Genomic DNA, 12,065 nt, shown 5'->3' on the forward strand with positions numbered 1-12,065 from the left:
CTCCTGAGTAGCTGGGACTACAGGCACCCACCACCATGTCCAGCTATTTTTGTATTTTTGTAGAGACGGGGTTTCACCATGTTGGCCAGGCTGGTCTCAAATTCCTGACCTCAAGTGATCCACCCACCTTGGCCTCCCAAAGTGTTGGTATTACAGGCGTGAGCCTCTGCACCCGGCCCACCCTGCCCTACTCTTTAATTGTTCTGAGTCAGTTTCCTTACCTATAAAGTGGTGAATGAGACCAGTGATTTTTAAACTGTTTTTAGCCACAGACCTTCTGTTCAAAGGAAATCTTAAATGGAGATGTAACACGCCAGCTGCTTAAAGACACAAGGCTCTGCAAGAGTGAGTGTGGGAGTGGGAGGGGGCTGGAGTCCCACCAGCTGGGCCCCCTCGCTGCTTCTGCCCAGCTCTCCCTGCTGGAGCACAGGTGCTGCAGGGAACCTTCCCAACCACTGGAGGCTGAGCCTGGGCCTGTCAAGCCCTGACTGGACATCCTCAACAGAGAATGTTTATGGAGTCAGCACGAAGCCATGGGGAGGGGCAGCCCAGGGGCCAGTCGCCCTCATAGGTCCTCCAGGGAGGGGCCCTCAGAGCTTCTCAGCAGGGACAGCAGGTTCAGAGCTGAGACACCAGGCACGTGGCCAGCGCAGATCTGCAGCACGCGCACCAGGCGCTGCGCCATGGTGGCCCGAAAGCCTTCCACCTGCGGGGAGAGCAGAGAACAGCAGTGAGACAGAATGCAGTGGCTGGCCCTGCTCCCTTACTCAGAGCAGCTGCAGGGGCTGCCAGAGCAGGGCTGCGGTGGGGGCGGGGGGGCGGGACTCAGGGGTAGCTCAGGTCACCACTGCCCATCACAGCCATGCCCTCATTCATGCCACACCTCAGAGTAACTTCCACCTGCCTCAGCTTGCCCAAACCTTCAGACAACCTCCGGAGACATCCAGAGCCTGACCTCCTGCTCAAGAGGAAATGAAGGCTTAGCAAGGCTGGCTAGGTAGAACAAACTGTCTAGGATCACCCAGCTAGTGACTCCAGAGCTGAGCTCTGAACCAGGGCTGCCTCCAACCAATGCCCGGGCAGCTCGGGCCCCAGAGGCTCAAGACCAGGGAGCAGAAGATACTCACAGGGATGGGACGGAGGGAGGGAGAACGGGTGGCCCTCACCACAGATAAGGTGCCATCAAAAAGGAATGGGCCCGGGGGAGCTGTGGGGCCAGAGAGGGACAAGACTGCTCCATGCCCGGGCACAGATGCTCTAGACATGTCCGCTGGAAGAACACGATGCTGGCCAGTGTCTTCCCCTGGCCGACATGTGGCCTCAGAAGCATCTCACCTTCTGTTTCCTCTCTAGCTGGGGGCAGGTTGGGGTGTCACCACCCACCCAAAGTAGAGACCAGGGCATCCTCAACTTCCCTGCTCTTACTCCCACCGCTTGCTACCATGACCTCCTTGGTATGAGACCCAGCGGCAGCTTCTCAGTCCTCACCGCACTGGCGCTATTGACAGAGTCCACCACAGCTGTTTACTCCCTCCTTGAAACGCTTTTTCTGCCTGGCTCCCAGGCCCCCACACTCACCCAGGTTCCGTTCCCACACAGGCGGCTCCCTCACCTTTGCCCAGCATCTATATGCTGGGGCTCCAGAGCTCGGTCGTTGGATCTCTTCTCCCACACTCAGTCCCCGGTGACCTCATCCGGCTCTGTGGCTTTAAAACCATCTAGTTGCTAATAACACCCAAATTACACCTCCAGGTCTTCCCTCTGAATGTCACACATGTATGCAGCTGTTTACTTGATTTCTCCACCTAGGTGGCTAATAGACCCCTTAATCTTTGCATGCCAAAAGTAGAGCCTCTGAAGCCCCCAAAACCTGCTCCTCCTGCAGGCTTCCTTATCTCAGCCAAAGACAACTCCATCCTTCCGGTCAGCTGGCAAAACTTTCGGAGTCAGGGAGGACTCTTCTTTCTCTCATGCCTCACATTTTGGCCACAGAACAGTTGGCTGGCTCCATCCTGGAAGCAGCCAGTGTCATAGACCATCCCACCATCCTTTTTCCTGGCCAGCACTGGGTCCACACTTAACTCCCCTAGAAAGAGACTCCAGGCCGGGCGCGGTGGCTCACGCCTGTAATCCCAGCACTTTGGGAGGCTGAGGAGGGCGGATCACGAGGTCAGGAGTTTGAGACCAGCCTGGCCAATATGGTGAAATCCCGTCTCTACTAAAAATACAACAATTAGCCGGGCATGGTGGCAGGCGCCTGTAATCCCAGCTACTCGAGAGGCTGAGACAGAAGAATCACTTGAACCCCAGAAGCGGAGGTTGCAGTGAGCCAAGATCGCACCATTGTACTCCATCCTGGGTGACAGAGCGAAAGTCTGTCGCAAAAAAAAGAAAAAAAAGCCTCCAGACCTGTCTATTTCTGCCCTAGTTTCCCTTCAGCCCACTCTCCTCCCAGCAGCCAAAGGAGTCCATTTAAAACCCAAGTCAGGCCACATCCCTCCCTGGCTCCGAGCCCTCCAGCAGCTCCCCACCAGGCTCCAGTGATCCAGCCCCACCATTCCTGATTTCTACACCCCAACCCGTCCTTTGCTGTTGTGCTGCAGCCACCCAGGCCTCCCTGCCAGACCTTGAGCACACCAGGCAAGTCCCACACTCGACCCATGCACTTGCTGTTCTTCCTGCCACGAGGTATCTCCATGGCCTGCCCGCCTACTTCCTTCAGGTCTTTATTTATTTAAAAGTCCTGTTTGCAGGGGCGTTCCCTGGTCACCCTGCCTAACTCTTGCCTGTTTACCACCACCTGACACGCCACGCCTCCACTTTCCAGCACATCATTTACCCTGTTTGTTTCCTTGACTAGAACAAAGCTGGGGCTTTTTTTGTTTTGTTTTGAGACAGAGTCTCGCTTTGTCACCCAGTGCAGTGGCACCATCTTGGCTCACTGCAACCTCTGCCTCCCAGGTTCAAGTGATTCTTGTGCCTCAGTCCCCTGAGTAGCTGGGATTACAGGCGCGTGCCACCAAGCCCAGCTAATTTTGTATTTTTAGTAGAGGCAGGGTTTCACTGTGTTGCTCAGGCTGGTCTCAAACTCCTGACCTCAGGTGATCCTCCCACGTCGGCCTCCCTGGGATTAGAGGCGTGAGCTATAGCGCCCAGCAGGAAGCTGGGGTTTTTGACTGTTTTGTTCCGTGCTGTGTCCCTGGAGCCTAGAACAGTGCTTGGCACCACAGAAACTCAGGAAGTGTTAATAAATCCTCTCACTCTAAGTTTGGTGGCCTTTGTTCCCAAAATCTATCTCCAGGCTGCTGAGGCTCAGGGTCCACAACCTGCCTCCTGCGGCAGCCTCGACCCAGCCTCCTGCCGCTGGCCAGGCTTCCTCCAATCCACGTCACTCCAGAGACGTGACCCAAATGCCCAGGTCTGACCACAGTCATGACTTTGCCCATGACATCCAGGAAGAAATGACCTAATTCTACCGCCAGGCTCCCAAAGCTCAGCAAATCCTTCTGCTGTTGCGTGTGTTACATGTCTGCTTATTTCATGAGATTCTGAGAGGAGAGGGCCAATATCTGAGTCATTTGTGTTCCCAGGGTCCAGCACAGAGCCCTACCAGCAGACCTAGGCAATTATCTCACTGGGCCAATCACACACCTTCCTGTATTTCCTCATCAACGAAACGGGGCCGGTAATTCCTGCCACGCAAAGGCCTCAAGATATATGGTGGGGTTCAAACTCAGTTATTCAAAAGAGTGTTCTGAAGAGGACAACACCATCATGAAGAGGGAGGCCTGTTCAAACCCTGGGTGCTCCATCTGAGGGATGCAGGCCTATGTTCTGAGCAGGCATTTCTGCAGCTCCCTCTGCAGCTAGAACCAGGCTGGGGCCTCCTGCTTCCTGCCCAGGCCATGAACGAACCCAGGACCTGGTCTGGCCCGCCACCTCATGGCCACCGACAGAATTGCACCACTCATCACAAGGTGAGCAGGCACCACTGTCCCCCACCAGCACCTGAACTATGGAGCAAAGATCGTGATTCCCCTTTAGAGATGAGAAAACTAATGCTCTGTGGCAGGCAAAGTGACCTAATCAAGGTCACATGGTCAGGAGGGTAGGAAAGGAGAACAGCTGGTTCTACCCCTCACTCATGAGCTGTGTGACCCTGAGCAAGTCGCCTCATCTCTCTGGGAGGAAAGCCTGGCAGGGGAAGGCACTTCAGGTGTGCCCAGGCCTCAGGGTCCCATCTATGAGATCAGAGTGCTGGTCCGGTCAGGCGCTCGAAAAGTAGTCATCAAATAGGAAAACAAATGCATGAAAGAGTCAAGTGTGTATCGTGATCGATGCATCGACCGAGGGGCAGGCCTAATGGCTGCTGCCACATGAGGCAGTGATGAGACCTGCCCAATCCTAATGTGATACGAAAACATCCCCATTTCTACTGGCGATGGCCACAGACTGCTATCCTCTGAATTCTGCCCTTAGACCAGAGGAGTGCCGAAACCAGGATAAGGGACCCCGGTCTAGACGGTGGCAATGGATTGGTGGTGACAGATCTTGTGCTCACTGCATTTCATCACTTTGCTTTTGGTAACAGGCACAAGACCCAGAAGACAGCAGAAACACAACTCTTCAAAATGTATCTCAAAACCAATGAATAGGTTTCCAAAGGAATGGAGCAGGCCTGGCGCGTGGGTGTGGCAGTGTGGGCCCTGGGGCCCCTCAGTAGACCCCTCGGGGGGAGCACATCAACTCCTGCTGAGGCCTCTGTAGCAAAAAGTCATCAGGATTTATCCTGCATAAAAAGGGGCTAAAGGCCAGGCACGGTGGCTCATGCCTGTAATCCCAGTACTTTGGGAGGCTAAAGTGGGAGGGTCGCTTGAGGCCAAGAGTTCAAGACCAGTGTGGGGAACACAGCAAGACCTCATCTCTACATTAAAAAGTAAATAAATAAATAAATACTTAGCTAGGTGCAGTGGTGCACGCTTGTAGTCCTAGTTACTCAGTAGGCTGAGGTGGGAGGTTCACTTGAGCTCAGGAGCTCGAGTCTGCAGTGAGCCATGATCACACCACTGCACTCCAGCCTGGGCAACAGAGCAAGATCTTATCTAAAACAACAACAACAACAACAAGGCTACTTTCCTACCCCTCATGATTAGTTTCACCTTGTGGGAAACACCAACAGAATCAGTCGGGGCAGAACACCCTACATATCCATCCATCTACCCGCCCACCCAACAAACATCTCTACCGCCTGCTGGGTACCCTGGCTTGGGATGGGACTAGACAAGGTCTGAAATACAGAGAGTTAAGGGCAAATCAGGCGTTCTGACTCCCAGGGGACACAAGGATGCACCAGTTAATGAGACGGACATACGCCTGGCCTCAATCATTTACACCCCAGCAGGAGAGTAGACTCACAAATACATACACATAAGACTTAGTTATAACTAAGCATGCAGAAACTCAGCAAAAGGAAAAGCAGGGCAGCACCTGCTAGAGCCTGGCATATAAGATGCACTCCCGCTTCACACCTGTGTACTCCAAGGCTCAGGGTGACCTGCCCAGGTCACAGCCAGTGAGCAGAAACGCCAGGACTCAAACCAGGATCCTGTGTCTCCCTCCACTTCAGAAGCTGCCTCGCTCGGATACTGAGTCCTTCGATAACCATTCCCGACGTGCCCACTGTGTGCTGACCACCCTTTCCCTGCACCCGAGTGTAGTGTTGGTCTCTGTGATCAGCATGCTCACCTCCAGGTCACAGTAGAGCAGGGGGCTTTGGTAGGTGTGGGCCAGCTTCACCACGGTGTGCCGGTGAATGCTGCAGTGGCTCTCCCGCCCAGCTGGAAAGAAGTCATGAGTGCTATAGCTGCAATCTCTACCTTCCTGGCTGGAATTCAGGAAGAGCTGGGCAGAGTCACTCACTTCCCCACTCTTTGGCTCAGTTTCTTTCTAGTTGTGAGGGTGACAGTCCTATTCTACTTTCTTTTCTAGGTAGTCAAGAATATCAAATTAGACAATGAAGATAATAATAGCTCCTACCCCACTGAGTCACTCTAGAATCAGTGAGTTGACATCTAGAAATTGCTCGGCCTGCATTTGCTCACCAATGCTTCTTGAGAATTATCTGTGCCATGCCAGGCGCTCTGCTCAAGGAGCTAACAGTTCAGCTGGAAGGGCAGACAGGTCAGACACCTCATGCGTGCTGCAGTGACACCGGGGCTGACTTTTGAGGTATTTGTAGGGGTTAGCAAGATAAAGCAGAGGAAACGTATTTGAGAGAAGCCTAGAGTAAACAAAAAGAGACGGGCTGGCTGGGTGCGGTGGCTCACGCCTGTAATCCCACCACTTTGGGAGGCCGAGGCGGGCGGATACCTGAGGTGAGGAGTTCAAGACTAGCCTGGCCAACACGGAGAAACCCCATCTCTACTAAAATACAAAAATTAGCTGGGCATGACGGCGGGTGCCTGTAATCCCAGCTACTTGGGAGGCTGAGATGGGAGAATTGCTTGAACCCCAGAGACGGTGGTTGCACCGTCCGAGTGCACCGGCCGAGATCATGCCACAGCACTCCAGCCTGGGCGGCTGAGTAAGACTCCAACTCAAAAAAATAAAAGGACGGGCCCTGCAACAGGACTTACCTAGGTGTGAACCTCGGCTCTACCACTTTTTATCTAGGGGCGTTGGGCAACTTAACCTCATGACTCTAAAACGGAGGTAATAATACCTACCTCAAACATTAATAAGAAAACAAAGCAATTACAGTGTCTGCCTCACAGTGAGAGCTCAAAAGAGGTTAGCCGTTATTATTTTCACTGTTAATATTACAAAGTCTCAGGAATAGCAGCTGACCCAGAGAAGGAGAGTAACCGGAGATGAGACCAGCCCAGAAGGCAGACGCCAAACTGCAAAGTGCTTTGTGTCTTCAGAGTTTGGATTTTACTGAAAGCCACAGGCAACCACTAGGCAACTCCAAGCAACAGCAGAGTTATCTGCTCACATTCACTCTTAGAAAGGCTGACAACAGGTCAGATTCCAAAGTATGTGTCTATGTGTTCTTTCAGTTTTTAAATTTAACTTTGAAGTTCAGGGGTACATGTGCAGATGTGTTATGTAGGTAAACTTGTGTCATCGGGTTTGTTGTACAGATTGTCACCCAGGTATTAAGCCTAGTACCCATTAGTTATTTTTCCTGATCTTCTCCTTTCTCCTGCCCTCCATCCTCCGATAGGCCCCAGTGTGTGTAAAATACATGTTCTTTCCATCACCCAGGGTGTCTCAGCAAGAAGTCTACCCCCGCCCCAGCTTTCCCTTGGCTGGGGGTGGGCAGTAACAGGCGAAGGACGTACTTACCACCTGTGGCGAGGAAACACACCTTCCCCAAGAAGAAGCTGGCATCCACATGGCGCAGGGACTCCTCGGTGTTCTGGAGGCTGGGGTCGCCAGGCCAGGGTGAGAAAACACACCAGAGAACAAAACTTTACAACAGAGAAAGCAGAAGCCCTTGCTTCTCTGATCCTAGAGGCCGGAGAATGACAAGAGGGTGACATTCTCTGGAGAAATACTTTGTCCTTTTTTTTCTGAGATGGAGTTTCACTCTGTCACCCAGGCTGGAATGCAGTAGTGCGATCTTGGCTCACTGCAAGCTCCGCCTCCTGGGTTCAAGTGATTCTCCTGCCTCAGCCTCCTGAGTAGCTGGGATTACAGGTGCACGCCACCATGCTCGGCTAATTTTTGTATTTTTAGTAGAAACAGGGTTTGCCATGTTGGCCAGGCTAGTCTCAAACTCCTGACCTCAAGTGATCCACCGGTCTTGGCCTCCCAAAGTGGCATGAGCCACCACGCCCCATTATGTCCTTTAATGTTTTTTAATGTTTTTTAAAAATAATTTCAACTTTTATTTTAGATTCAGGGGGTACATGTACAGGTTTATTACATGGGTATACCATGTGATACTGAGGCTTGGGGTACAACTGATCCCATCACCCAGGTACTGAGCATAGGACCTAATAGTTTTTCAATCATTGCCCCCTTCCTCCTTCCCTGCTCTAGTAGTCCCCAGTGTCTATTGTTGCCATCTTTGTGTCCATGAGGACCCCATGTTTAGCCCCCACTTACAAGTGAGAACATGTAGTACTTGATTTTCTGCTCCTGTGTTAATTCACTTAGCATAATGGCCTCCAGCTGCATCCAGGTTGCCGCAAAAGTTATGCTTTCATTCTTTATTATAGGTGGACTTTAATTTTTTTTTTTTTTTGAGACAGAGTCTCACTCTGTTGCCCAGGCTGGAGTGCAGTGGCCCGATCTCGGCTCACTGCAACCTCCACCTCCTGGGTTCAAGCAATTCTGCCTCAGCCTCCCGAGTAGCTGAGACTACAGGCGCAAGCCACCACGCCCGGCTAATGTTTTGCATTTTAGTAGAGACGGGGTTTCACCGTGTTGCCCTGGCTGGTCTCAGGCAATCTGCCCACCTCGGCCTCCCCAAGTGCTGGGAGTACAGGTGTGAGCCACTGTGCCTGGCCGTTGTGTCTTTTAAACATTGTGCACTGGCCACTGCCTCCTCTTTCCTCACCCTATAGGACTGACCTCAGACAGCCTCTCCCATCCTCACCACTTCCATCACAAGTTAGGTCACTGTCCCAGCACAGTTCTGAGCCAGGCCTGCCTAAGCCCTGCCTGCCCCTTCCTCTGGCTCTCACCTGTATTTGCTGTGAAGATTAACCACAAACACGATCAGGTCAATTCGGGGCCGATTCACACTGGAGGGCAAAGGGAGGGACTTTGCCAAGTGGCTGAAAAACAGGAAATTGCAGGACTCAAGATAACCGTCCCGCCTTCACAGCGACCTTTTAAATGCTGCCCTTCATGGGGAAAGAGGCCGTCAAGGGTTCCCCACCTCATCCTAGCCACCCGAGGCTCTTGCGGCCACAACTCCTTGGGCCAGCACAGAGGCAGGGCAGGGCCGGTCCTATTCCGATTACTCCTGTCTGATTCCCTCTGCCAGAAAAGGCCTCTGTTTAGTCACCACCTCGGCAAGGGGAGATTGGGATATAAGACGGCATGGGACTAGCCAGCTACGCTGCACGCTGGGAGAAGGACCACCCTCAGAGGAGGGGGCGCTGGGCTTCGGGGTTTAGCAGCTAGGACTGAATCCCTCTTGAGAGACACGTGGGCCCAGGCCACAACCGCGGCTACTTACACCTTCAGCTCGGAGGCGCAGTCCTCCTTGAGCATCGAGTCCGCCAGCTGCTGCAGAAGAGCATCCTCCGTGCCTACCAGCTGCGCAGGGAGAGAGAGCGGACCGTCGAGACCTAGGAACAGCACCCCCTGGGGAGGGCCTGGCCCTTCGACCCACTCCTGGGGAGATCGGGCCGGCGCCAGCAGGCGGCTCGGAGGACATTTCCCGAGAAGTGGAGCCCGCGAGGCGGCACGGGCTGGGGTCCTGAGGTTTGGACCCGCTGCAGGCCTGTAGGCACCGCACTCTCTACTACCCGATCCTCGTTTCGACCGCAGGCCTCTCCAGGAAGCCAGACCCCCAGACGCGGAAAAACCAAATCCAGGCGCGGGAACCTGCTAATCAGAAGATGGGCAAGGGCCCGCCGAGCACCTATTGGTGGGTGCGTCTCTCAACCTTAGAGAGCGGCTACTCCGATTGGTTCAGAACGCGGCTCTCCGCCTTTTCCCCGTCCCGCTACGGTAGCGCTCGCTGGCTCGGCGCCTTAGGGAGCTCAGTTGACCTAGTGGCTGAAGCGCCGCCCAGGAGGTAAAGGCCGGCGGGGGAAGCGGGGCCGCTGGCACCTACCAAGATGGTGGCCGTGTTCAGGCCGGGCAGCTTGTCCAGCGGCCTCAACACCGACATCACAGCCTCAAGGCCGACCGCCGCTCCTGCGGTGCGCGCCGATCTTTCAAACCGCCCTGAGTCCCGCCTCTAGAGCGCGGCCTGGGTGCACGTGCCTCCTTATAGGCGGGGCTTCGCGGGACGGGACTGGGCCTCTTAAAGGAACCGAACCTTTATCTCCTTTTCTGAGGGGCGTTCCAGCACCACCCATGGAACACGTGGTGGACAGGCCTTTTGTTCCATGCTCCACAGTAAGCAGATTTTTAGTGATTGCTTTATGCACTTTCGTTCATTCATGCTTATACACAGTACTTTTTTTTTTTGAGACGGAGTCTCGCTCTGTGGCCCAGGCAGGAGTGCAACGTGCGCGATCTCGGTTCACTGCAACCTCTGCCTCCCGGGTTTAAGCGATTCTCCTGCCTCAGCCCTCAGAGGAGCTGGGATTACAGGCGTGCGTCACCACGCCTGACTTATTTTTGTATTTTTAGTAAAGATGGGATTTCTCCAGCTTGCCCAGGCTAGTCTCAAACTCCTGGCCTCAAGTGATCGGCCCGCCATGGCCTCCTGAAGTGCTGAGATTACAGACGTGAGCCACCGTGCCTGGCCTTTTTTTTTTTTTTTTTTTTTCTGAGTTGGAGTGTCACTCTGTTGCCCAGGCTGGAGTATAGTGACATGATCATAGCGCACTACAGCTTCAAACTCCTGGGCTCAAGTAATCTTCCTGGCTTAGCCTCCTGAGTAGCTGGAACTACAGGCAAGTGCCACCAAGCAGATCTGGCCATGTTGCCCAGGCAGCTCTTAAACTACTGGCCTCAAGCAGTCCTCCTGCTTCAGCCTCCTGAATAGCTGGGACTACCGGTGCACATCAGCAGGCCCTGCCAATTGACTGCTTTTATAGTGAGTGGTAAGCATGCTGTTCTTTGTCAGGTGGGAGACTTTAGCTCATCTTTCAAGGTTCCTTGCTGCAAACGCACCCTGGGTACAGAACTGTCAGGGTCTTGCTTTCTTGGCATACCCAGAAAGAACATGCAGGGACGCCCAGGGCCCACTGCGAACTGGTTCTCCCAACAGTTATATGGCAACTTGTTAATTGTCTCTCCATCTAAAACGTAAGAAACAAGCGGTTAGAGACTTTGTCACTTTGTATGTCCAGCACTCTAAAAGTGCCTGGTATGTCATAGTTAATAAATATTTGTTGAGTGAATAGATGGATTACATTCATCCATTCATTCTCAGCAGTCATTTGTTCATCATTTCCTACGCCCAGACCCAATGCCCCGCCCTGGGAAGACAGTGGAATCAGACATTATTGATTAAACTTAGTGTGATGAGGGTGGGATAGACAATGATGACAGTGTGCTCATTGTTGTAATATCTGGGAGACCAGAGACCCTGTCTAGCCTAAATCCTTCAACCTGCAGACTAAACTAACTATGTCTTGCTCGGAAAGATCAGGAAGTAAATGGCCCCGTAGAACCCCTGCCCTCAGCACAGATAGGCCTTTGATTCCTCATGGCATGGGATGTGGCGAGAACTTCCTGAAAATCAAGTAGTAGTAGGCACTGTGACAAGAAAATAAAGCAAGCTGAACGCCGTGGCTCACGCCTGTAACCCAGCACTTTGGGAGACTGAGGCGGGTGAATCGCTTGAGTCTGGGAGTTTGAGGCCAGCCTAGGCAATATAGTGAGACCTCATCTCTACAAAAAAAATTTAAAATTAGCTGAGCAGGCTGGACACGGTGGTTCACGCCTGTAATCCTAGCATTTTGGGAGGCTGAGGCAGGCGGATCACCTGACATCAGGAGTTTGAGACCAGCCTGACCAGCATGGAGAAACCCCATCTGTACTACTAAAAATACAAAATTAGCCAGACGTGGTGGTGCATGCCTGTAATCCCAGCTACTTGGGAGGCTGTGGCAGGAGAATCGCTTGAACTCCGGAGGCAGAGGTTGTGGTGAGCTGAGATTGCACCATTGCACTCCAGCCTGGGCAACAAGAGTGAAACTCCATCTCAAAAATAATAATAATAGGCCGGGCGCAGTGGCTCACACCTGTAATTCCAGCACTTTGGGAGGCTGAGGCAGGCAGATCACAAGGTCAGGAGACTGAGACCATCCTGGCCAACATGGTGAAACCCTGTGTCTACTAAAAATACAAAAATTAACTGGGTGTAGTGGTAAGCGCCTATAATCCCACCTACTTGGGAGGCTGAGGCAAGAGAATCTCTTGAACCC

The 12,065-nt window shown here is 53.0% G+C and overlaps 2 protein-coding genes across 4 annotated transcripts in view; both read right to left on the reverse strand.

Annotated features, from left to right (window-relative positions):
• PMM1 (phosphomannomutase 1) overlaps window positions 1-12,065 on the reverse strand; it is a 63,672-nt gene that overhangs the window by 11,012 nt on the left and 40,595 nt on the right. The gene's annotated exons all lie outside the window — the stretch shown is intronic.
• Window positions 245-9,939, reverse strand: CENPM (centromere protein M). Of its 3 annotated transcripts, XM_023221858.2 has the most exons (6): window positions 9,797-9,939; window positions 9,194-9,273; window positions 8,694-8,786; window positions 7,348-7,427; window positions 5,746-5,837; window positions 245-706 (listed from the first exon to the last, which is right to left on the reverse strand). In XM_023221858.2, the coding sequence occupies exons 1-6, from the start codon at window positions 9,851-9,853 to the stop codon at window positions 566-568; spliced, it is 543 nt and encodes a 180-aa protein (XP_023077626.1). In that variant the 5' UTR covers window positions 9,854-9,939; the 3' UTR covers window positions 245-565. The 3 variants fall into 3 exon arrangements, with proteins under 3 accessions (XP_023077626.1, XP_023077627.1, XP_023077628.1); XM_023221859.3 differs by lacking the exon at window positions 5,746-5,837 and having other exon boundaries at window positions 246-706; XM_023221860.2 differs by lacking the exons at window positions 5,746-5,837; window positions 7,348-7,427; window positions 8,694-8,786; window positions 9,194-9,273; window positions 9,797-9,939 and adding an exon at window positions 2,627-2,970 and having other exon boundaries at window positions 246-706.

The sequence above is a fragment of the Piliocolobus tephrosceles genome, chromosome 19, assembly GCF_002776525.5.
Source record: "Piliocolobus tephrosceles isolate RC106 chromosome 19, ASM277652v3, whole genome shotgun sequence".
Lineage (NCBI taxonomy): Eukaryota > Metazoa > Chordata > Mammalia > Primates > Cercopithecidae > Piliocolobus > Piliocolobus tephrosceles.

Excerpts from the sequence above, each read along its gene's own strand:
- CENPM (XM_023221858.2), bottom strand. The coding sequence starts at position 9,853 with ATGTCGGTGTTGAGGCCGCTGGACAAGCTGCCCGGCCTGAACACGGCC. Across the intron at positions 8,787-9,193 it reads TGCGCCTCCGAGCTGAAGGT|CCACTTGGCAAAGTCCCTCC; the intron begins GTAAGTAGCCGC and ends CCTGTTTTTCAG. Across the intron at positions 7,428-8,693 it reads AATCTTCACAGCAAATACAG|CCTCCAGAACACCGAGGAGT; the intron begins GTGAGAGCCAGA and ends TGGCGACCCCAG.